At 50.1% G+C, this 23,878-nt stretch overlaps 2 protein-coding genes across 2 annotated transcripts in view; both read right to left on the reverse strand.

Annotated features, from left to right (window-relative positions):
* Window positions 1–1,059: 1,059 nt before the first annotated feature.
* Window positions 1,060–20,655, reverse strand: CLEC19A (C-type lectin domain containing 19A). Its single transcript, XM_054714164.1, is given in 9 exon segments — window positions 1,060–1,100; window positions 1,103–1,138; window positions 1,867–1,876; window positions 2,859–2,911; window positions 2,914–2,938; window positions 6,638–6,678; window positions 6,681–6,816; window positions 19,004–19,116; window positions 20,595–20,655. Coding segments are annotated over 9 exon segments (516 nt in total).
* A 101-nt stretch (window positions 20,656–20,756) lies between these two features.
* Window positions 20,757–23,878, reverse strand: part of SYT17 (synaptotagmin 17) — a 68,706-nt gene continuing 65,584 nt past the window's right edge. Inside the window, exon 7 of the mRNA XM_054714777.1 lies at window positions 20,757–21,052. Coding sequence (XP_054570752.1) covers window positions 20,856–21,052 — 197 coding nt within the window. The 3' untranslated portion in view covers window positions 20,757–20,855. The remainder of the gene's footprint in view (window positions 21,053–23,878) is intronic.

Consider the following 23,878-nt stretch of genomic DNA (forward strand, 5'->3'; position numbering starts at 1 on the left):
CATCCTTTTCTGGGAAGCCCACGTCACTGACTGAGTGAAGTCCGGGTCTAAAGCCCTGGCCATTCCAGCCCTATGTGGTCTGCTCTGATGGCCGATATTTGCCCCACATCTCCCTAGCAGGTTGGCCATGGCTCAGTTCCACTTCTTCCTCTGCCTTCTCTTCGCAAGTGTTGATCCCTAATAAACATTTACTCCAAACTCTGTCTCAGTAACCGCTTCCAGAGACCCTGATCTGGAACCACTGATCCTGGGAGCAGTCTGAGGAAGCAGGCAGCCAGATGGGGCTCAGGAGCTGGATCGCCTCCCTCCAGGCTGGCGATGAGTGATGGCGTGTGGAGCAAGACAGCTCCGGCACAAGGCCGTGTCCAGTTGTCCAAACTTTCATGGAGGGAACCGGGAGGGTGTCCTGGGGGAGGGAATACACTAGCAGGAGTGATGAATCAGATAGCTGATGACTAGATAAACTAGATTCTATAAGCATAACTAGATTGGATGGCTAGTGCTACAAGGCTTTATGCTACAGAAACATAAGAAACAGCTCAGGACAATGAACAGACACTTGCTCCAGGAATGAAAGCCAAGAGCCTGTGTCTGTGTGTGTGTGTGTGTGTGTGTGTGTGTGTGTGTGTGTGTGTGTGTGTTTTAATTGATTTCAGAAAGGAAGGGATAGGGAGAGAGAGAGAGATAGAGACATCAACGATGAGAGAGAATCACTGATGGGCTGCCTCCTGCATGCCCCCTACTGGAGATTGAACCCACAACCCAGGCATGTGCCCTGACCAGGAATCCAACTGTGACCTCCTGGTTCATGGGTCGACGCTCAACCACTGAGTAATACCAGCCAGGCCCACCACCCTTTTTATTTATTAAGCCAGTTTTAATTGGGTTTCCTGTTACTTATGACCAAGCAACCACTCTGTGTCAAGATTTGCTTGTTTCAAATCTCTGTCTGGGAGATTTATCTCCTCTGTGCTTTACAGTTATTGAGTGTCAACTCCACACTAGGCACAGCTACAAGATGATGCTAGAGTTGGGCTCACTCCAACAGGGAAGACTGGCTCAATGAATGGTCAGAGACGCAATCTTGCAGACAAAAGGAACTTCCGGTTGCAGGTGTTATCATTCCATGATCTCATTTCTCCATTTATTCAAGTGTTTAGAAAAGTCTCCCCAAAGCACCAATGATTATGGAGGCCACATCATATAATGGGAATAGCTTGCTGTTCCAGAGAGAGAGAGAGAGAGAGAGAGAGAGAGAGAGAGAGAGAGAGAGAGAGACTAGAGCTTGAGATTCCAGCTCCACCCACTTCCTAGCTCTGCAATCTCTGAGCCTCAGTTTCCACACCTGTAAAATGGAGTTGGTATCTTGCTCAGAGAGTTATTGCGAGGATTGAATGATTAAAGCATGCAAAGGACTTAGCTAGTGCTTGGCACATGGTGCCTAGCCCTCAAAAAAAAAAAAAAAATCAGCCCTTTTGCTGTATTTTTTTTCATTATTATTCTTAGATCTTGTAATACAAGTTCCTTAAACTCTAAAAAGGTGTATTCTTAATCCAATTTTAAAGTTACTATTATCAATGGACATTTTTTTAATTACAACTTTTATATGGGTTCTTGCCATAGGAATTCTTTGATTTAAAAACCTCTCTCTACTGAGTTTGGCCACTACTGTTACTTCTGCTACTTTGCAAGCAATTTGTACCCTCCTTGATGAGCTCTTATGCAATGCCAGGCTAAGCCCTTTACATACATCAGTTTATTTACTTTTTTACAATAAGGCACCACCATTATTATCAACCTGATTTTATAGCTGAGGGAACTGGAGCTCAGAGAGGTAAAAAAAAAAAAAAAATTGCTCAAAGTCACCTGGCGGCCACTAAGTGGCAGATTAGGAGCTGGAACTGGAACCCTGTCCCCTACAGTGCCCTGAGGCAGGGCCAGAAGCATGCATGCAAAATAGAGACGGTTTGCAGCTTGCCCAGGGAAAGTCTGGGGACCAGATCTCTGGGTGGAGTCTGCTGTGGTCTTGCCAGGTCTGAGATCCAGCCCCAGCCATCTTCTGCAACCTTATTCTCCACCATTTTTCCACCCACCCCTGCCCCACTATGTATCTCAGACACACTGGTCTTTAGTGTCCTTGAAAGTGCCATGATCTCTCTCACCTCAGGACCTCTGCCCATGCTGTTCCCTCTACCGGGAATGCTAGTCCTCTGGCTGACACCTGTTTGTCCGTTAGACTTTAGCTCAAATGTCTCTTATGCAGGGAGGCTGTGGCAGCCACGGACGGCACTGCTTAGAGCTGGAGAACCAGCTGCAGGGAGCATGGTTGACTGACAGCCTCAGCTCCCGGCCCCTTTGGACCCACGGCCCCTTTGGGTCCACCATGGCATTCACAGCCAGACCTCGCTTCCTCCAGGCTGTGCCATAACTTGTCAGTTACTCAGTATGTCAGAGGTACGAGCACTGGCCCAATTCTGTCATGAGCATCCTTTGCCTGGGGACTCCCCAGGGGCCTAGCCAAGACCTTCTCACCACTGTGTTGTGGTCTGAGACTCTTCCTACCCGGGCCTCCCCTCCCCTCTCCTTTCACAGGTCTCAGACCCACATCACTGTCTGAAGACATTCCCTATGTCTGCTTTTTGGAGCATCCACGCCAAACAGAGGCCTTCCCTGACCATGCTATATGTTCCCACCATAACCTCTGCCACAATATTTGTTGAATTCTAACTGGGCACCTTGGTGTCTGATTTCTCTCTGTCTGCTGGGCACCTAGCACGACCGGGTACACAAGTTCCACATGAAAGGCTGGTTAAGTGAGAATGGACTCTTGGCCGGAGCCTTGGCCAGCGCTTCCTCACCTGTCTATGGTCGTGAAGGCCCGTCCAGGTGTCAGCTGGGATCCCAGGAACATGAAGACACTCTCCTCCCAGCTGTGAAGGTAAGAAGCAGCAGCGTGTCTCTTGTTGCCTCTGCTCACAGGGTGGCGCTGAAATCTGAAAGCAATCCTTGTTAACCTTCCTGGACCAGAGTAAATAGAGGACAGGATACAATCCTGCTTTTTATTTTTTTTTCTCCTTTTTCTTTTTTAATTAGGTCACCTGGATGTGGCTGTCATCCCAGGGGCACCTCTGGATTTGATCCATGCCAGCTCAGAGCAGGCCTCAGTAATGCTATTCATCCTAAAAATGTATAGCCACCTAAAAAAACAACACACCTAGCAAACAAGGTGGGTTATATTGGCGATACCATGAAGAGACAACAAGGGAGTGGTAGGGCCCTAAATGGTTTTGCTCAGAGGTTAGAGCATTGGCCCGTGGACCAAAGGGTTCCAGTTCTATTCCCCATCAGGGGCACATACCTGGGTTGTAGGTTCGATCCCTGGCCCCAGTTGGGGCACATGTGGGACGCAGCCAATTGCTGTGTGTCTCTCACACGGTGTGTGTTTTTTCTCTCTCTCTCCCCCTCCTCCCTCCCTTCCACTCTCTCTAAAAATCAATTGAAAAGTATCTTTGGGTGAGGATTTAAAAAAAAGGAGTGGTAGGATTTCTGGAGACAAAGTGTTCTTTGGTCCAACAGGTCTTTGACCTTGGTCCTCCTCAGCTGGCTGAGCACTGCCATCCCAAGTGCCCTCTGATGCACAATCCAGGGGCGCCTGCATCAACTGCTGAGCATGCATCTGGGCAGCCATCTGTGGAGGGGCCGCTCGGTCAGTTTAGCGCCATCGCTGTCTTTGTTCAACAGCTCCTGCTGGAGAAACAATTTCTATATTTTATTGCAATTCTCCCCATACCTGGCCAAAATAACTAGAAAATAGAAAGGCCCAAGGTGTAACTGCAAGTAATAAGAAGAGCAGATAAACTTCATTCAATTCAGCTGTTGCTTGAAACAAAGATGGACATTATTAGGTAAGAACCATGAACTTGAACTTCAATCAGACACTCCACGGACATACGCTGATGTGTGGTTAATTATGAAGGAAAGGACAAAGTTGAAAAGCATGAAGAAAATTCTAGAAATATAGAACTGAATTGTGTCTCAAAGACAAGATGTAATTGGAAATTTTATAATAGTGTCCAGTTTTATGAGAACAAAAACCTCTTTGACAACAAATCATTGTTGGAATTCCACTCTTGTTCACGTTTTCAGGAAAGCATTCTATGCCAAAGTGGAAAACTGCCTGTAAAAGAGAGGAAAGGGGGAGGATGCTAGTGTAAGAGAGGAAGGGAGGGGAGTTGAGAAGAGAGGAAGACGGGAAGTTGAGGCAGAACAGGAGTTGGGCCAGAGGTTGCTGGGAGACCCCTGGGTTTGCAGAAAATCCTTCTGATGCCGATGAACCGAGGTTTAGGTTCCAGGCAGCCTGACTGCCCTTCCCGAGGGCCGGCTAGAGGAAAGGCTTCCGTTGGAATCAGGGGCACAGTTACTCTTTAGTGCACGTACCTCACTTTCTCCTCTAGGCTGAGCATTTTTGAGAACTTATTTCATCCACCTTCATATGTGCCAGTCTCGCGCTGTGCTCTGTATCACAGGGCACTTGACTTTTCAAGGCTGCCTTTCCCTGTCAGGTCAGCCGCCCTCCACGTAAGGGAGGTACGGATGGAGCACGGGAGGGAGGGAGAAGTCAGGGTGTTCCTTTCCCTCCCTGCCTAGGGAGTCGCGGCTGGTGCTGCCTCGCCTGTGGCTCCAGCTTCTCTCTGCCTAGGGACTGGCCTCCTTAGCGATGGGATTGGCTTTCCTGCTGTTGCCAATCTCTAGATCACCTCACTACCGTCTCTTTAAGTTCTCAGATCCCATCACTTATGGATATATTAAATTCTCTCTGTTTTAAATAGTTGTAGCGGTTCCCGTTCTCCTGGTTAGATCCTTTATTCTCACTATATTCTTCAGCACCACCGAGAATACAGTGGGTGCTCAGTATATCTGTTGGGTGAATAGATGGGAAGATTCAAGACTCCCTTGGAAACTAAGAGAGAATGAGGACCCCCTCTTTGTTTTTAGCAAAACTCAGTGACTCTAAGGCATGAAGAACCAACTGCCTTTCTAACTTCAAGTCTCTGAGATTCTTGAAAAGCAGAGGCTTTTCAAGTTGTGAATTTGAAGCTGGGTGGCATGGAACACAGCACACCTGGCTTCAGGGAGCTCACAAGCCAGCAAGGACGTCGATGTGAAAACAGGTCATTAAATGCGGTGGAGAAAGTGCTCTACGGGAGTGGCTGCCACGGAGACAGGGAGACTTTGGTGAAGAGATGTTGTTAGAGCTATGTCTTTAAAAACATTTTTATTGATTTCAGAGAGGAAGGGAGAGGGAAAAAGATAGAAATATCAACGATAAAAGAGAATCATTGATCAACTGCCTCCTGCACAACCCCCACTAGGGATTGAGCCTGCAACCAGGGCATGTGCCCTGACCGGGAATTGAACCGTGGCCTCCTGGTTCATAGGTTAATGCTCAACCACTGAGCCATGCCGGCCCAGGCAGAGTTATGTCTTTTTTTTTTTTTTTAATATATTTTTATTTATTTCAGAGAGGAAGGAAGAGGGAGAGGGAGATAGAAACATCAATGATGAGAGAGAATCATTGATAAGCTGCCTCTTGCACACCCCCAACTGGGGATTGAGCCTGCAACCCGGGTATGTGCCTTTGACCAGAATTGAACCCGGGACCTTTCAGTCCATAGTCCAACGTTCTATCCACTGAGCCAAACCAGCTAGGGCGGCAGAGCTATGTCTTGAAGGTTGAGGAGATATCAACCTGGAGTAGAAGATATAAATGGGAATTCCCAGCAGAGGGAACAGAATGTGCAAAGGTATGGAGGTATAAAAGGGTTGGACCAGATTGCAGAACTCTGAGATAGTCAGTGTGGCTGGGGCTTAGGAGACAGAGGATGCTGAAGGATACCTTGGTGGGTAAACTATGGAATTTGACTGCTTAGGTTCAAAGCCGAGCTTCACCACTGTATAGCTTGCTCAAAGGGACTTTGAGCAAGTTACTTACCTTTTTGGAGACTCAGATTCCATGTCAGTAAAATGGAGACATCTACCTAGTTTAGTTTGAGGGAGGCTTAATAAGATGATGTATATCAACACTTAGCAAATAAACATCAGCTATTACTCCTTATATTCTTTGTGTGTATATCGTGTGAGCGATAGTACAGGGCTAACCCCTATGATTAAAGAGCAGGGCACAGCGCAAGATCGACACTTACAAAGATGGATCTTCCAGCACACTCTTTGTTCCTCTTACTAAATGCTTTGCCTTCGATAGCCAACAACAGTTTTGATGAGCAATTGAGCTGGATAAAGTTCAGTTTCGCCTAGCTGCCATGGCTCAGTGGTTGTTGACCTATGAACCAGGAGGTCACAGTTCAATATCCAGGTTCAATTCGCAGTCAGGGCACATGCCCAGGTTGTAGGCTCCATCCCCAGTAGAGGGCATTCAGGAGACAGCCAATCAATGATTCTCTCTCATCACTTATGTTTCTCTCCCTTCCTCTCTGAAATCAATAAAAAAATATTTTTTAAAAAGTCAGTTTCAATTTCTAAAGAGAAGTGCCAGTGGCAAATGCCATTCTCCACTCCCCTTTCCAAAGCGGGTGCTTGGTTGGGCTGTGGAGGACCAAGGAGTCTACTCACCTCGGATAGGGGCCAGCTTGGTGGACTTCCTGATGGCAGAGAACTCAAACAGCACGCGTCAGCCTCGGCCCAGGTCTGACTGAGAGGGAGAAATCGATAGCCGTGACCTTTGAACTCCACACAGAACGGTGGGCACAGGGAAGCCTGGGGCAGTGCTGGCACGGCTGGGGGCAGAGAGGAAACAGGCTGGGAGGAAGGCGGGCACTGCCAACATTGTTTCTACAGCTTCTGACATATTTTCAAGAATGAAAGTAAAACATGTCCATTATGATTAATGCAATTCTACCCGTGAGGTCCAAAAAACACATGCATACCAGCATTTACAAATTAATCAAAGTAATATACGCTCATTATAGAACACCAGGAAAATGTCACTACTTTGGTCCATTTTTCTTCATGCCATGCTTGAATGAAGTGATTTTTTAAAAATACAATTGTGGCCCTAGCTGGTTTGGCTCAGTGGATAGAGCATCAGCCTGCGGACTGAAGAGTCCCAGGTTCGATTCTGGTCAAGGGCACATGCCTGAGTTGCGGGCTCGATCCCCAGTGTGTGTGTGTGTGTGTGTGTGTGTGTGTGTGTGTGTGCAGGAGGCAGCTGATCAATGATTCTCTCTCATCATTGATGTTTCTCTCTCTCTCTCTCCCGCTTCCTTCCTCTCTGAATCAATAAAAATATATTTTAAAAATACAATTGTGGCTCTGGCCAGTTTGTTCAGTGGTTAGAGAGCTGGCCTATGGACTGAAGGGTCTTGGGTTCAATTCTGGTCAAGGGCATGTACCTCAGTTTCAGGCTCCATCCCCGGCCAGGGTCAGGGCTTCTGCAGGAGTCAACCATCGATGTCTCTCTCTCACATCAACGTTTCTCTCTCCTCCTTATCTCCTCCTCCCTAAAAATCAATGGGAAAATATCCTCGGGTGATGATTTTTAAAAAATACAATTGTGATTATATTGTATTATACACACCAGTTAATATTCTGATTTCTAAAAATGAGAGTATGAGCATTCCCCCACACATGGTAAGTTTTAGTAAACATTGTTTTAAATAGCTCTTGAAGACTCCACTGAGTGGCCCCTCTAGAGTTTATGCAATCATTCCCCTATTTGAGGGTAATTAGATTGTTTCCCCTTTTAAACAACAATTACCCATTATTCGGAGATGAACAGCCATGGGCATAAAGCCTTTTCAGCATTTCTCATGATTTTCTGAGGAGAGATTTTGAAGGTTTGATACAATTTGCTAAATTGCCTCCTGAAAGCAATTTGTACTCCCACGTTAATGTCTGAGTGCCCATCTCACAGTGTTACCACTTTAACGGCAATCTTTGCCAATTTTATAAGCAAAACATGGTATCTTGTTTCCCTTTGCAAGTCTGGGCTCTCCTGCAAGGGTGGACATTTCTTCCACGTGTTTATTGACAAACTACAGCCAACACTATTTATATCGTTAGCCCATCGAACTGCTGGGGTTTGTTCTTAATTCTGAAGAGGCTTGAAGGGAAAACCCACATTTGAGACAATCAAGTTCTCCCCAACTCCAGCCCCTCTGGCGGCCCCTTGGGGAACGCGTGTTGTTGTTTTTGAAGCCGTAAGTCCAGATGGCTGGTGGGAGGAAGGCCTGCTGAGAGCCATCCTTGAACTAGGTTCAGTGGCTAGTCTGTGAGGTCAGGCCGTGGCCAGAGGTGACATTTGATGCCACCAGCTCTCCACCTGAGGAGCTGTGTGATGCTCACCCTCCTTCCCTGCTCAGCGGTCAAATTGGCTGATCTTTGGGGTTCCTTTTGCAGTGCTCAGGGAGGGGTGTAGAGTCTTTGCCTTTTAAGCCACTATAATAGCGGAATCGAAAAGGTAGTAGACAACAGTTATTGAGCATTTATGATGTGCCAAGATCATATTGGGGAAACTGTGGCTTAGACAGGTTGACTTGCCCAAGGTTATCCTGCTAGCAAGTGGCAGAGTAGGGACTTGAACCGGGGCCTCCGGACACCAAAGTCTTTGATCTTAAAGCCCACGCCCCTGATGCTTCCTCATGGGGAAACCAGCAGGGCTGAGAATGGTTCATCGGCTTTTAGCACCCACTTCACTGGGGACATTGCTAGAACATTGCATTTAAATTTAATGGTACAGACCTCGCCAAAGGCTGCTAGCTGGGCCAAGTAAATTTGCGGAGCCCTTGGCATATGTGGATCACTCTGTAATAGTATGATTATTAATGACTAGCTTAGGGTTTCATAATCGGGCTGGTGCCGCTTCAGGAGTCTAGGGAATCCCCGGAAACTAAATGCAAAATTGACGGTGTGTGTGCGCGCGCCTCCGTGCCTTTTTCTGAAGGAGGGGACGGTTGCATTAATCAATGGAGCTACGCTAAGCTGGCAGGTTCCGAGCCGTGCTTCCGGTCAGAGCCACCGGGCTTTTCCATCTGACCAGGGTCAGCCCTGGTGTGTCCCACCCCGCTGGCTGGTCCTGGCCCACTGTCTTTCAATGTGTGCTATCTTCTAAACTGATGCACACTTTGCCCTCTGGATTCTCCTCTGCATGGCAAAGGTCAGAGCTGTGCGTGAGAGTCCAGCGGGCTCGGTGTGCTCGGGTCCAGGCCCCTCAGGGCTTGGTCTCCCCCTTTCTCAGCTGAGGGCACGGGTCCCGGAGGCCATTGCTGCAACACCTTTGCAGGGTGCTGCCAGGAGGCTGGAGGGCCCCTTGGGACGCTGTGTGCTGTGAGCTCTTTCGTGGGGACTTGCAGGCGCTGCCTTCTACACAGGGAGGCTCGGCTGCTTTGGAGCAGTTTCCCCCTCACGTGGATGGGAGCAGCAAACCCAGTCCATCTCCTTCCCACCCCTCACTGTAACCACATTGGTTTGTCCAGGAGTCGGCTGGACTAATGGGCAAAGAGGATGGTATTTCTGGTGCTAACCCACCGCCCGCCTGTCCTGTTCCTATTCGAGGTGGAAGTAGGGTGGCCAAATCTTCCCAGCTTGCCTGGGGCAGTCCCAGCTTTAAAAGTGGAAGTTCCACATCCCAGGCCTCCCTCGTTGTTCACGCTGGAGCAATGGTTTAGGGGCAATTTTCACCCCCAGGGACACTGAACAATGTCTAGAGGCATTTTTGGTTGTTAAAAACTGGGGGAGTGCGCAGCTGGTGTAACTCATATGGTTGCTTGTTATCCCATGCACCAAGAGGTCACCGGTTCAATTCCCGGTCAAGGCACATGCCCCGGTTTCGGCTCAATCCCCAGTAGCGGGTATGTAGGAGGCAGCCGATGGATATTTCTCTCTCATTGATGTTTCTCTCTCGCCCTGTAAAATCAATAAAAACATGTATTTTTAAAAATGGGGTGCTATAGGTATCCAATTGGCAGAGGCCAGGGATGCTGCTGAACATCCTACAATGAACAGGACAGCCCTCCCCCCGCATCACAAAGAACTTTCCAACCCCAAATGTCAATAGAAACCCAGCCCTGGATGGAAGGCAGAACTCCAAAAATATAAAACAACCCCACCGCGCAGCAACACAAAACATCACAGCAGATATCCACGTTGCTCAGCTTATCTGTATTTTAACAAAAATTAAGCCACAGGCCACACAACTGATTAAAAGTAGAGTTTGGGTTATTTCTCTAATTTCGAGTTAAAACATATTATTATTATTCACTATAGGCTTAAAAGCACTGGGGACATTGCTAGAACACTGTATTTAAATTTAATGGTACAGACCTCACCAAAGGATGCTGGAGAAGGGAGAGCTTGCTTTTCCTCCCTGAGTTTGGGATGAAACAGACATTTGTCATCTCCCATTTGACAGCGGGAGGAGTTTTTTGTGTGGGTTTTCCTCCTGGAGTCCCTTTCCCAGAAGGTGGACCGTCAAGGGCTCTGCTCTGAGGCCCCAGTCTCATTCCCGGCTCCTTTCACACGTCCAGGGCTGGCCCCTCTGCCCCACTCAGGTCAACGACTACTGAGTCATCCCTCTCCCAGAGCCTGGCACATACGAGGTACAAAATAACTAATTCTCAATGGCTAAATACGTGCCAGGGAATCACACACAGTTTCTTTTGGGCAACTGCCCCCTTGGGGGAACCGTGGAGAGAAGGGTGTGTGCCCCATCCATGTGTCCTGACTCTGGGATGGCTTTTCTCACTGAGCACTGAAGGCAGGCTGACGCTTGATTTCCCAGATTATTTAGCACAACAGCTGGGAAGGGCAGCACAGCATCATCAGGGAGCTTGTTAGAGAAGCAGAATCTTGCCCTAGCCAGTTTGGCTCAGTGGATAGAGCGTCAGCCTGCGGATCGAAGAGTCCCGGGTACAATTTCCGGTCAGGGGCACGTACCTTGGTTGCAGGCTTCTCCCAGGCCCGGGGCCCTGGTCAGGGCACGTGCAGGAGGCAACCAATCGATGTTTTTCTCTCACATCAATGTTTCTGTCTTTCCCTCTCTCTTCCGCTCTCCCTAAATTCAATGGAAAAATAATCTCGATTGAGGATTAAAAAAATAAAGGAAAAAGAGAAAAGGACTGCAGCATCTCAGCACCTCTGCCCCAGCCTCACCAAGTCAGAATCTGCATTTTAACAAGATTCCCAACGTTCGTGTGCACGGAAGGTCTGGGAGCACTGGTCTACTGTGTGCCAGGCCAAAGGTCAGAGCCTGTAGAATCACTCACTCATTCACTCACTCGCTGAGTCAGGCTTGGCCAGGAGGACTGGATGGTTAGTTAAATGCTCTGGGGGCAGCTGGGAGGGGAGGGAGGATCCCAGCTCCCAGGAAGCTCCCAGGCTTCTCCAGGGCTCGAAGCCTGACGACAGTTTTAAGAGCAAGTCCTGACTGTTTTAAGAGCAAGTCCTCCTGTGGAAAACTCTCTCCCCGAGGTGTGGCCCCACAGAGCTATTAACACCCCCTCCCCACTCCTTGCTCCTGATCCTTTTGGTTTTCTCCCCCAAGAAAATGATGGTGATGGATTCCTGGGGTGAAACATACCAGAAAATGAGGCTGTGACAGGTCAGTGCTCAGTTACTCCCCTTTCCAGGTGAGCAGGCAAAGGCCTTTAACTGGGAGGACCTGGGAGGTAACAGGAGCCTGGTGCTAGCACTGGGATGGTAATGAATTCCACTCTGCCTGGTATCCACCCCCTCCTCCCGCCCCTCCCATACTCACTTTTCCTCTGGGATTTTAGAAACTTGGAATAGAAGGATCCCAGGAACATCTTTCATCAACCTAACCCCCAAAGTAGCCTTTGTTAATGTCTTTCTCGTGAAGGGAGTCCTACAGTTTTATAGCTTGACAGGGAGTAATGGCAACAGAATAACCAGGCCAACTGGGTTTTCATCGGGGCTAGGCATTGTGTCAAGTGCTTTGCACTTACCAGTTTATGAGTCTTCACACATCCTATGATGTAGGTCACCCCCAGTCCACAGACTGAGAAACCAAAATCACAGAGAGGCTGAGTAACTTGCCTAAGAGCACACAGCTCCTAAGGGGCAGAGCTAAGTGATGAAGCCGGGCTGTCTGGCTCCAGATCTAATTTAGAGATTTCAGCTACGTTCATGCCCTCTTCCTTCGGTCTCAGCCGTGACTGGCTGGACCTTCATCCACTCCCTTATTCATTCCACACGTCCCATGTGAGCACGTCCTTGGTCTCAGGCAGCCGGTTGCACGCTGGACGTACTGTGTGGCAAACCACACAGCGGTGGCTCTGCCCGCATGCCTATGGACACCGATATTAAGAAAAATAAGCACCCACATCAAGATGTCACTAACATGGAATGTGTGGATGGGTGTCGTGCAGGCAGAAACTTGAGGGCGCAGCCCCCAAAGGATTTTGGCAGCTGATTATTTGTTTGCCTCTTTTCTCTTCCGAGTTGAACTGGTGGCTGCCTGGCCCCTGTCTTCAAGGAGGTGATTGTAACAGGCACCAGAGTCCCCTTCCCAGACGGAGGAAATACAGGACGTTGTCACGGGGGCACCTAAAAGGGACACATCACCTCCATGTGGCCATCAGGGAGGCTCCCTGGGAGTTGAATGAGAATCAGAGAAAGAGTGTCCCAGGTAGCGGAACAGTGTGTGCAAAGGTATAAGAGAGAGAGAAGCATTTGGGGTAAGGGGGGGGTGGGGTGCGGTTAAGAGAAGAGGCCCAGGAGGTGACAGAGGGAGGGTGGGAAAAGGATGCACAAAGGAGCTTGTTGCTCTGGAAACCAAGCTGCCAAACTGCAAGGTCTTTTGCTTCAATTAGCAGCACCAGAGGCCCCCTAGGTCCTCCGCCCGGGAAGGGAGTCAGAGCCTTTGGGACCACTGAGCTTATTAAGGAAAGAACACACCAGTGGAGCTCAAGGCTCATTTTCTTTCCCACGTTCTCTCTTTAAAAGAATAAATTGTCACCTTCCCACTCAATCTGGCTGCTCGCTCCGCTGGCCCCAATCCAGCCACCCACAAACTCACTACCCTGCTGCCTCCTGCCCAGATCAGCGTTGGGAGCCAGCTGGGGGAGCAGGAGGGGGAGGCTCTGGGGGCCACCTTTGTGTGGGTCCCCCCACCCATCCACACTGCTGGACCCCGGAAGTGTGCCCCAGAGGGTCGGGAGGAAGTGTCTCTCAGTGTCCAGGAAGGTGGCCCGTAGGAGGGCTCAGTCACTCTCATCACCATCACTTCCTGTTGCCTCCCTGGTCCACGCGTCCCACTGCCAGCCCATCCTCCTTCCCAGGGAGTCCTGGCTCTGGTGAACAGAACTGGGGTTCCCACACCGCACATGCCTGAGCTCTGCTTTCCCTTCTCCGGGCTGCTTTAGTGGCCACACGATACAGAGGAGAACAGCGCCCATGAGGTGGGGGGAGGGGAGCTGGAGGGCTGTCAGGAGGCTCAGCCTGGCCCCCAGCATTCCTCAGGTCAGGCGGCCTGCGGCCCGGGCAGCTGGGCCTCACTGACAGCACCTCAGTGTCCATGGGGCGTCCTCCTCTCCACCTGCTCCCGGCCCTGGCACGCGTGCTCACCTGGGCTGATACTGACGTCGGCCTTAGAAAGGCCTGTGCAGAGAGGAGGTCAGGGCGGCCGAGGCCCACAGCTGCCACCTCTGCGTCCTGGGCCCCAAGAAGCCCCAGGTGGAGGAAGGAGGCCCTCCCGGGGGAGCTGGGGTGCGGATTGCTCTCCTGGGCACAGGTGGGGACGGCCAGAGCTGGAAGGAACAGGGCACACCCCAGTCTCCTCCTCCTCCCCACTTTTCTCTCCTCCTCCTCTCTCCGCAGGAGACAGTTCACAGTGACAGCGTGATCGCTGCCCTGGACCAGCCCCTTAGAGGAGCTAAGAGAAGCAGCAGCCCTGCCTCTGAGCCCCTGTGGCCCTGGGTGTGCACTTACTTCTGAGCCTCAGTTTCCTCCTCTGTAAGATGGGGTAATAACAGAGCTCATGTCCCAGCTGTTTCAGGAGATACAGCATTTCGGCCCCTCAGAGGAAATATGGACCAGAAGGTAAAAATACAAGTTACCATTGAATACAGAGGTCTCCCGGCCAAAGCCAGCTCACCCAGGGCAGTGAGTTGTTTGGCCCATGCTGTGTTTAAAAAATTTTTTTTAAATTGTTGTCAGGGTATTACATCGGGAGATTTTAGGTGTAAGTCCAGATTTCTGCCTTCTGTTGAAAATCTGAAGATCTGGTGAGAGGTCATTTACACTGAGCCATGGGAACAACTGGTCAGAGCTGGGGAAGGGCACCCCCTTCAGGTGGGGCCTATGGGCTTCTGCTCGGCTGGTCCCCACCCTGTCCACCTGGTCCCCAAAGCACTGGAGACCTGGGTGGAGCACGAGGCTCAGAGGAAGGGGAGGTGTGCCCGAGCCTTCAGAGTCTCTTGGAGGTTAAAGAAGGCTCGGGTAGAAGGTTCTTGACATAGAGTAAGTGCTCAACAAAGAGAAGCAAATGTTACTGTTAATAAACAGTTCTAGTGCGTGGTTTGCTCAGACTGACATGTTTTTAAATCCGCTGGTGTTTCATGGGGATCTCATTGCATTTACGGAGAATTATTATCGCTAAAAACCAGTCTTCCCGCACTCCGGGTCCCCTCAGGCAAGTCACTTTGCCTCTCTGAGCCTCACTTTCCTCCTTTATACAAGAGAAGTTAGTAGCCGTACCGACCTCACCAAGATTAAGTGAAATAATCTGCTTATAAAACTTAGAATAGATGCTGGCAAGTAGTAGGTGTTCAATAAACGATAGCAAACTTTGCTGTGATTATCACTGACCTCGTGCAAGCCTTTTTCTGCCATTCCACACTCTACACACCCTGCACCGCCCCCTTTCTTTCCCGAAATCTCAGCCGGTTGGCCTGACACTCTGTGCGACTGGCATTCACTCCTTTTCTCCCTGGAACACTCACTGGTGTGCCTGCGAGAAACAACTTGTGCCGAGGCCTGACTCGGGCTCACAGCGCAGCCCAGGCCCCGTTTCAGCAGGCAGCATGCCTCACGTCACCAGGTGCCTCAATTCTCTGTGCTGGTGTGCATAGAGCATGCACACTAATTATCTATAAACTAGAGGCCCGGTGCAGGAAAATTTGTGCACTGGGAGGGAGGGTCCCTCAGCCTGGCCTGCCCCCTTTCACAGTTCGGGAGCCCTTAGGGGATGTCCTACTGATAACCTAGGCCCGCTCCTCTGCGGGAGGCAACCGGGCTGATCAGGGGAAGGTGCTGCCCGCATCACCCCGCTGCTGCCGCCGCTGCAACTGTGAGGCCTGAGCCCCGGGGGCTCACAGCTGCCTGAGCCCACTTCTGCCTGAGCCTGCGGCCTCGCAGCCACTGTGGCTTTGTCTGGATGGACGTCCGGAAAACGTCCGCTCTAATTAGCATATTACCCTTTTATTAGTATAGACCAGTGGTCGGCAAACTCATTAGTCAACAGAGCCAAGTATCAACAGTACAACGATTGAAATTTCTTTTGAGAGCCGAAAACCGACTTCTATGCATGGGCCACGAAGTTTCAATCGAACTGTACGTGGTATTTTGTGGAAGAGCCACACTCAAGGGGCCAAAGAGCCGCATGTGGCTCGCGAGCCGCAGTTTGCCGACCACTAGTATAGATGATAAACATTTCTTCTATAAGCGATGTGCATGTGCTGCCTACTGTACTAGTACATTGTGTCTGTTATAACACACCTTTCCCCCAAATTGACATTTTAAAAAGTTGGCACAAAATATAAATCTAGAAGAAGGTTTGGTTATTTTCTCCCCACTCCCCATCACCTGGTGCACTCTACTTTGGGGGCCCCTGCTGTCATGGAAATCACTCTCTGAGTGAGAACCTAGCAGGTGGGGAGAAGTGGGGAGTCAGACGCAGGCCACTGAGAAGTGAAGGATCCTTTGATTTGGCAAATAAACCTCCTAATGATTTGTTGATAATGTGTGGGTGTGTGATGGCTGAAGGTGTTGGTAGATGGGTTCATGCCTGTCTCTGGATGGAAACACAAAGTGTTTGTTACAGACTCAATCCTGAGTGTCTCTGGACCCGAAGCATCACCTGAGAGCATGTGAAAAATGCAGATGCCCTGCCCCCAAACCAGACCTGCCCAATCAAACCTGCTTTGTCACTAGCTCCCAGGGTGGAGGTGGGGTGTGTGTGTGTGTGTGTCATATGTACATTAGCGTTTATGAAGCATAGCTCTAGACAGGGGTAGGCAAGCTTTTAAAAAATTATATATTAAAAATATTTTTACTGATTTCAGAGAGGAAAGGGGAGGGAAAGAGAGAGAGAAACATCAATGAGAGAGAATCATTGATCAGCTGCCTCCTGCATTCCCCACGCTGGGGATCGAACCTGCAACCCAGGCATGTGCCCTGACCAGGAATCAAACCTTGACCTCCTGGTTCATAGGTTGATGCTCAACCACTGAGCCTCACCAGCTGGGCTATTATTATATTTTTAAATAAAATTGTATATATTTAAGGTGTATGACAGGATTTGATATACATACACACAGTGAAATGATACGACAGTCAAACCAATTAACGTATCATCTCCTCCTGTGGTTACCTTTCTTTTGTGATGAGAGCACCTGAAGTCTATTCTTAGCAAATTCCCAGTCTTCAGTGTAGTGTGATTAACTGTAGTCACCGGCTATGCATTCGCTCTGTAGAACGTACTCATCCTACACAACTGAAACTAACCTTCTGTGAAAAGCCAGGTAGTAAATATTTTAGGCTTTGTGGGCCATACGGTCTCAGTCACAACTATTCAACGTGGCCAGAGATTATAGGAGTGGCTCTGGTTGGGGTCCAATAAAACTTTATTTACAAAAACAAGCAGTGGACAGGATTTGGCCCGTGGGCCATAGTTTGCCAACCCCTGCTTTAGACCTCAAATTTACTGGCCATAAAGTAGGCAATTCCCTCAGTATATATTTTCTGGCTTCCTAAAGTTGTCTTTATCATGTGATGGCATTACCAGTCCTCCCCCTTCTACCAGGACACACACACACACACACACACACACACACACACACACACTCATACATGCACTGTGCTCATGGTGGCCTGGGGAATTCAGTGAAGATCGATCTATCTATCTATCTATCTATCTATCGATCTATCTATCTATCATCTCCTTTAATGTCCTAGGTTTTTAAAAATGTTGTTTATTTACCAATAAGAAAAGTCTCCTGGCCCCTCACCACCATTAGAAAAGGGACAACAGAGGCTAGTTCATTCATGGCTTTCAATTCCGGCAGATCCGTGTTCAAATTCCAGACCTGTTTCTGTGTGACCGCACACTGATCATTTAATCCCATTAAACCTCAGTTCCTTCATCTGCAAAATGGGAACAAATCAATTCTTCCCTCACACAAGTACTCAGGACAATGCCTGATACACGATAAGCACTCAGTGTATGTTAGCTACTATTCGGTCCCTCTGAGACCCGGGAAAACACTGCACAGGAGGGCAGAGAATCGAGTAGCAAAGCAACTTCCCGAAGGATAACCCTGCTGGCCTTCAGGACAATGCCTTCCAGACTTTTTCTAGGCAGACGATTTTAGTTTTTACACAGCAGTGATCATTCCTGAGTTACTTTAAACGGCCCTGGGAAAATAGGACTTTAAAACTCCTACCCCACCTCCTCCTTTGAACTGGGGTCCTGCACCCCAAAGACGGTACGCAGATGGCCTGTGCATCTCCTTTCCCATCTCCCGCCGGAGGATGCTAATTAAAATGAGTGGGTGGCCACAACAGGGCACCTTGGGCTCTGGTTTCTATAGAAACCAAGTCACTCCTTCACCTTTCAACACATTTCCCTGTCTCCTGACAAACTCTATCCTCGGAGACGTGGACAGCTCTGACATCTATTCCCCTTCCCATTAGTCCACAGCAAGCATTGCCTGATGCGTGCTGAGCAGGAGCAGCCATGGAGGACGGTATGTTGAGACTTTGCAGGCACTATCCCGGCTAATCCTCATGTAAAGCATATGGGGTAAGAATTGTCACCCTATTTTCAGCTGAGACGGTTAGCCACACCAGCTCTGGATTAGTGACCGAGGGCTCCCCTAACAAAGGGCCACAGGCTAGGCGGCTTAAATAGCAGGACTTCATTCTCACAGTTCTGGGGGTCAGAAGTCCGAAATCAGGATGTTGGCGGAGGGCCGTGGGGAAGGAGCTGTTGCAGGCCTCTCTGCTGGGCTTGTAGATGGCCGCCTTCTCCTGTGCCTCTTCACATCCTCTTCCTGTGTGTCTGTCAGTGTCTGTGTCCTAACTTCCCCCTTTTATAAGGATGCCAGTCATATTGGATTAGGGCCCACTCTAATGACCTCACTTTAACTTGATTGCCTCGGTATAGACCCTGTCTCCAGCCCTGGCCTGTGTTGCTCAGTGGTTAAAGCCTCGGCCCATGCACTGAAGGATCACGGGTTTGATCCCCGGTCCAGGGCACGTACCTGGATTGCAGGTTCGATCCCCACAATTGATGTGTCTCTCTCACATAGATGTTTCTCTCTCTCTTCCCCCTCCCCTTTCCGTTCTCTCTAAAGACAATGGAAAAAACATCCTTGGTTGAGGATTAATAAAACAAAACAAAAAGATCCTGTCTTCAAATAAGGTCACAAATTTAAGTCCTGGGGGTGAGTACACCTACATATCTTTTGTGAGGGGGACACGATGCAGCCTGTAACAGGCAGTCTGGCCCTATCACTGACCAGCCGCTCTCTCTCATTAAACCCTGGTTTCCTCCTTTGTTAAAGGGGAATACCACCTCCCATGTGGGTTGCTGCGTGAGGACTAAATGAGATATCTGGCACTTCCTCTGGTGCTAGCCAGCCCTCTTGTTACTGAGGGCAGTAGGTGCTGGGCATGCCCACTGCAGAGCCCCCAGACCACCTGAGCTCCCCTGTGGCTGCGGGGACCCGGCCGTGCACAGAACGCTTACCTGACTCAGCACATGCACCTCGTTCTCTGCCGGGGATTTCTCGGAGCTGCAGGGCTTCCTCAGGACAGTCGTAAAGTACCAAACACTTAAAGCCCCAGTGGCAACCCTAAGCCCTGAGGGACAGGGTCAGCAGTGAAGCACTCCAGCTTCCCGTAATGATCATTCCTTCGTGTGTCCTGCATGGGGCCCAGCGTGCCTGAGCCCAGCTGCCCGCACTGGTGGTTGATGCAGCCTCACCTGCTGTCCTGGAGACCGAGGGATAAACAAAGCCTGATGACTTCATCTGAGCACCTGGACCCAGCTATGCCTGAAGGCGGGACTTCTTTTGTCACAAACTAGTTGGTGTTAAATCCTTGTCTTCTCTGTGTAAGGTTTCTCTTATCAGTCATCAGATTAATATACTTTAATGTTTCAACTGTTCCTCCTTCTAAGACCACACTAATATTACCAACAATGCCTCGCACAGCTGACTGTCTAGTTCTACCCCATGAGTCTCCCAGCTGGGGGCCTAGGTACCATGGAGCGGAGATGAGCCAACCCTGATGTGTCTGGTCTCAATTCTTGACCGACAAAATCCATGAACATAATAAATACAGGTGCTCTGAGGCATCAGGATGGTAACCAAACCACCCTCCCACCCTCTATGCGCCGTTCCCTGAAGAAAAAGATAACGCGAATGCATGGCACAAATAAATAATCTTTAATTTCAACAAACAGCTCCCCAGCATACCAGACGATATGTTGTGGGAAAAGATACAGAAGCATCCAACAGAGATACCTATTCTAACTACGCTAACTCCTTAGCACAAGAGAAAGAACTTTGGTTCACACACAGACGGGAAGATCCTCAGATATGACAGGAAGGAGCGCGTCCTGGATGAGGGTGCAGGTGCGGTGGCCGTTCTAACCCATGTCATTGTCCTCTGCAGGTCAAAGCCACCAGGATTTGGTCGAAAAAAATGCTGCTTTTGCTCTACCATGTTCTATTTTCTTGACATACATACACACTACTATTAGTGAAGGCGGGGTCTTGACCGACAGGACACGGGGTGAAATTTCACTGATGGGAGAGGCAGAGTGGGAAGGCTCAGGACGGAGGTCCTGGCCACTACCTTGCTCACCAAGAGGACACACGGGCACACACATTCACTGGTGAGGGCACACGCAGGGGAACATCCACGCACGCCCACAGGGAGTGCCGGGAATCAGCTGACACAGGAGCCGTTCAGTGAAGCCAGCAGAGGCTCCGCACGCTGCAATCTGTTTGTTGCCGACTGGGTCTCCAAATGGTCTGATCTACCTATCCCGCCCCCGAGATAGAAGACAAAGGGCTTCCGCTCTGGGGAAAAGGTATCAGGTTCGAAGCACCCCGGGGCACAGCAGCCTGCTCCAGTCAGCGGTGGGTGTGCGCCTTGGGCTTGGGGGTCGGGCCTCGCCCACACTGGCCAACGCTCGTTCCAGTTCCTCTTGGAGCTGGCTCCCTTTGGGAGCCCCTGGCTCTGGCTTGAAGGTTGAAAGTGCATTTTTGGGGGAAGAGGGGTGTCAACAAGAGCAAGCACTGCCAGTACGCCTCACAGCAGCGCGCACTCACTCATGGCACACAGATGGGGCTTCCGGAAAGTTCTCAGGCCTTGCTCACTGAGGATGGCCATTTCGTGATCAATAGTCAGCTTCCTCTCATGTCTGAGAGGATTCGGGGTGTGTGTGTGTGTGTGTGTGTGTGTGTGTGTGTGTGTGAGTGTGTGTGTGTGGATGTAATAGGTAGATGACACGATGACACATTTTTTTGTCTTAAATTTTCTTTTTCTTTTTTTTTTTCTTTTTACATCTGACCGGTACCTTCCCTGCAGCCTCAGGTCACCTCCAGCGAGGCAGGAGACACGCGGTCACACTCGGCCCGGGACCGCAGGCTGTGCCACTGCTCCACGGCCGTGCGGTGGGTGTTGAGCATCCGCCGCCAGTGGTTGGACTCCGAGGGGCCCGAAGAGTACTGGCCGATGACAATCCTCCCGATGAAGTCGTTGCTGCTCTTCATGTTGTGCCCGAACACTAGGGGGGACGAGGCAAGAGGAGGAGGGGGACAGAAGAGGAGGCAGGAACAAGACAGGCCATTAGTCTACACATTCCTCAGCGGCAGACCCGGGGTCCGGGCCTTCAGGACCCTGTCTGTGTCTTTGAATGGTGAGAACTCCCGATTCCCTCAGCTCTTCTCCCACAGGCTCTGCTGCAGGGGCACTGGGCTTGGCAAGGGCTTCCTGCTTCTCCCCAGGCCAGGCATGTCCTGCCCCACCCCCTCGCCCCGCCTCGCACTGGCTGCTGGACAGCTGCCCCTGAGATACGCAGCTTGGAACTCTGTCCGGTTGCCATGCTGCCTGCAGAGCTCGAGTACCAGACCGTCCTGGTGGGACGGTCACCGTCCCCGAGTCCAGCTGAGCAGTGACACCAGGGTTTCTCAGCCACAACACTGATGACATTGGGGCTGGATAATTCTTGGTTGTGGGGCCTGACCTGTACACGGGGAGGTGTAGCGGCACCTCAGGCCCCTACCTGCTAGATGCCAGTAGCACCCCTCCCACAACCCAAAGTGACTCCAGACGTGGCCAAATATCCCCTGGGGGCCGGGGGTCAGGCCATTCCAGATGAGAACCACTAGGCTTAGCTGTGGGCCAAGGGCCAGGCATCCCACGGGAGTCCTGGCCATCATTTGACCAGCTCTGGGACCCCGAGGCAAGCGAGGTGACCAGCTCTGGGACCCCCGAGGCAAGCGAGGTGACCAGCTCTGGGACCCCGAGGCAAGCGAGGTGACCAGCTCTGGGACCCCGAGGCAAGCGAGGTGACCAGCTCTGGGACCCCGAGGCAAGCGAGGTGCCCAGCTCTGGGACCCCGAGGCAAGCGAGGTGACCAGCTCTGGGACCCCGAGGCAAGCGAGGTGACCAGCTCTGGGACCCCGAGGCAAGCGAGGTGACCAGCTCTGGGACCCCGAGGCAAGCGAGGTGACCAGCTCTGGGACCCCGAGGCAAGCGAGGTGACCAGCTCTGGGACCCCCGAGGCAAGCGAGGTGACCAGCTCTGGGACCCCGAGGCAAGTGAGGGAACCGCTCTGAAACTCAGTTTCCTGTTGGTTCAATCGCAATCTTAATAGTACCTTACCTTTCGAGGTTTCGATGAGATAATGCATGTAAAACTCTCAGCACGCAGTGCCTACCTAGCACACAGTAAGCACTCATTTAATGCACAGCTATTTCACGTCCACATTTTCTGTTGATCCTTTTAAATATTATTTATTTTCCCCCTTTTTATTGAGTTTATTGGGGTGACACTGGTTAACAGAAATTACACAGGTTTCCGTGCACAATTCTGCATCCGTCTCCGTCTCTGGACCTTTGTGAAAAGAGACTTTGTGTTCGCTCTGTTCCAGGCAACAGAGGCAAGTTTCCTGAGAGAAACGGCTGCGGCAGTTCCTTCATCCCTGGCTGTACTGGATGTCTCTTTGGAAAGCTTTCCTGTTAATTCCAATGCAAGCTTAATTTGTGTCTTTCAAGCCTAATGAGATAGTTAGCTTGATTTATCTTCCCAGCCAAGTTCCGCCTAATTCTTCATCTGCATGTGGGTAGCCCAGGCGTGCCATCTCGCTACTGGGAAAGCAGGCCGCGGCTGTTATAAATGAAGGACTCCAGAACGGGAAATATCACAGCTTCACCCAGCGTGAGCCCAACAGAGGCAGGCTGCATCCCAGGAGGGAAGCCATTATCAAATAAACCGGCTAAAATATGCAGCCCCAAACAGAGCTTGAACGCTAACGAGCCTCTGTTCTCCCCTGTGGGGTTCACATCAGAAATTCCAAATGATAAAAATGGGGGGGGGGGGGGGGAGGGGGAAGAGAGAGAACAAGAACAAAAACCTCATCCATTGTCTAAAAACCGAAAGACCTAGAGTGAACTAAGCTGAGTGAACGAGGCTAAGTGAAACGCTACACGCCTCGGTCAAGAGTGTCCCTCCCGTACCTGTCCGCTCCATGGACAAAAATTGGACCATGTATATTTTTTGTACATTTGGCAAAATGCTCAGTATGCATAGGTGGACTTCATTTTCATGAAAGTTAGGCATGGAATCTTTTGCTAAGGAGCTTTCTGATGCATTTGAAAAAAATTGTTTTTGAATAGGCAACACTCAGGACTGTTTTGAACCACACCTGGTGGGCAGTGCAAGGTTTGATTTCACCAAATAAGAAGAAGTTATCAGAGTCCCCTTCTCTGTGGACCTCAAATCTAAAGCAAGATATTATTATCATTTTAGCAAGATATATGAGACCATTTCAGGCTCCATCTGGTTTTCTCCCATTGGGGCAAAATATTCCCTCTTCCTCTGCCTCCCCAACGTTCAAATGAAAATGCAGAAGCATCTTAGTAAATCAGTACGGGTTTTGCTTCCCTGGGGTGAGGGTTTTAAGAAAGGAAATCTCTAACACTAATCATGCATTGTTGGTGAAAGAGGAAGTTGGTTCAACTTTGGAGGGAAGTTCACAGTATCTGCGCAAAATAAAAATGTCATAATCCGTGATCCAGCAATTCTACTTCTAGGGATTTACCCCACAGAATGATCTGCCCAAATGGATGAAGATACACTACCACGTTTCTGCAGCAGGGGTTGGCGAACCAGAGCCCCCAAGGCAAATCTGGCTGCCACCTGATTTTTGTGAGTTTTATTGGGACCCCGTGAAGCCCGCTTGTTCACAGCTGTCCGCCGGCTGCCTTCACACAGCAGCCCCACAGCTGAGTAGTTTCAACAGAGACCATGTGGCCCAAATTTGAAAACAGTTACTGCCTGGCCTTTTATGAAACCTTTGCTGATCCCTGCTCCAGAATATTGTTTATAA

This window comes from Eptesicus fuscus, chromosome 4 (assembly GCF_027574615.1).
Source record: "Eptesicus fuscus isolate TK198812 chromosome 4, DD_ASM_mEF_20220401, whole genome shotgun sequence".
Taxonomy (NCBI): Eukaryota; Metazoa; Chordata; class Mammalia; order Chiroptera; family Vespertilionidae; genus Eptesicus; species Eptesicus fuscus.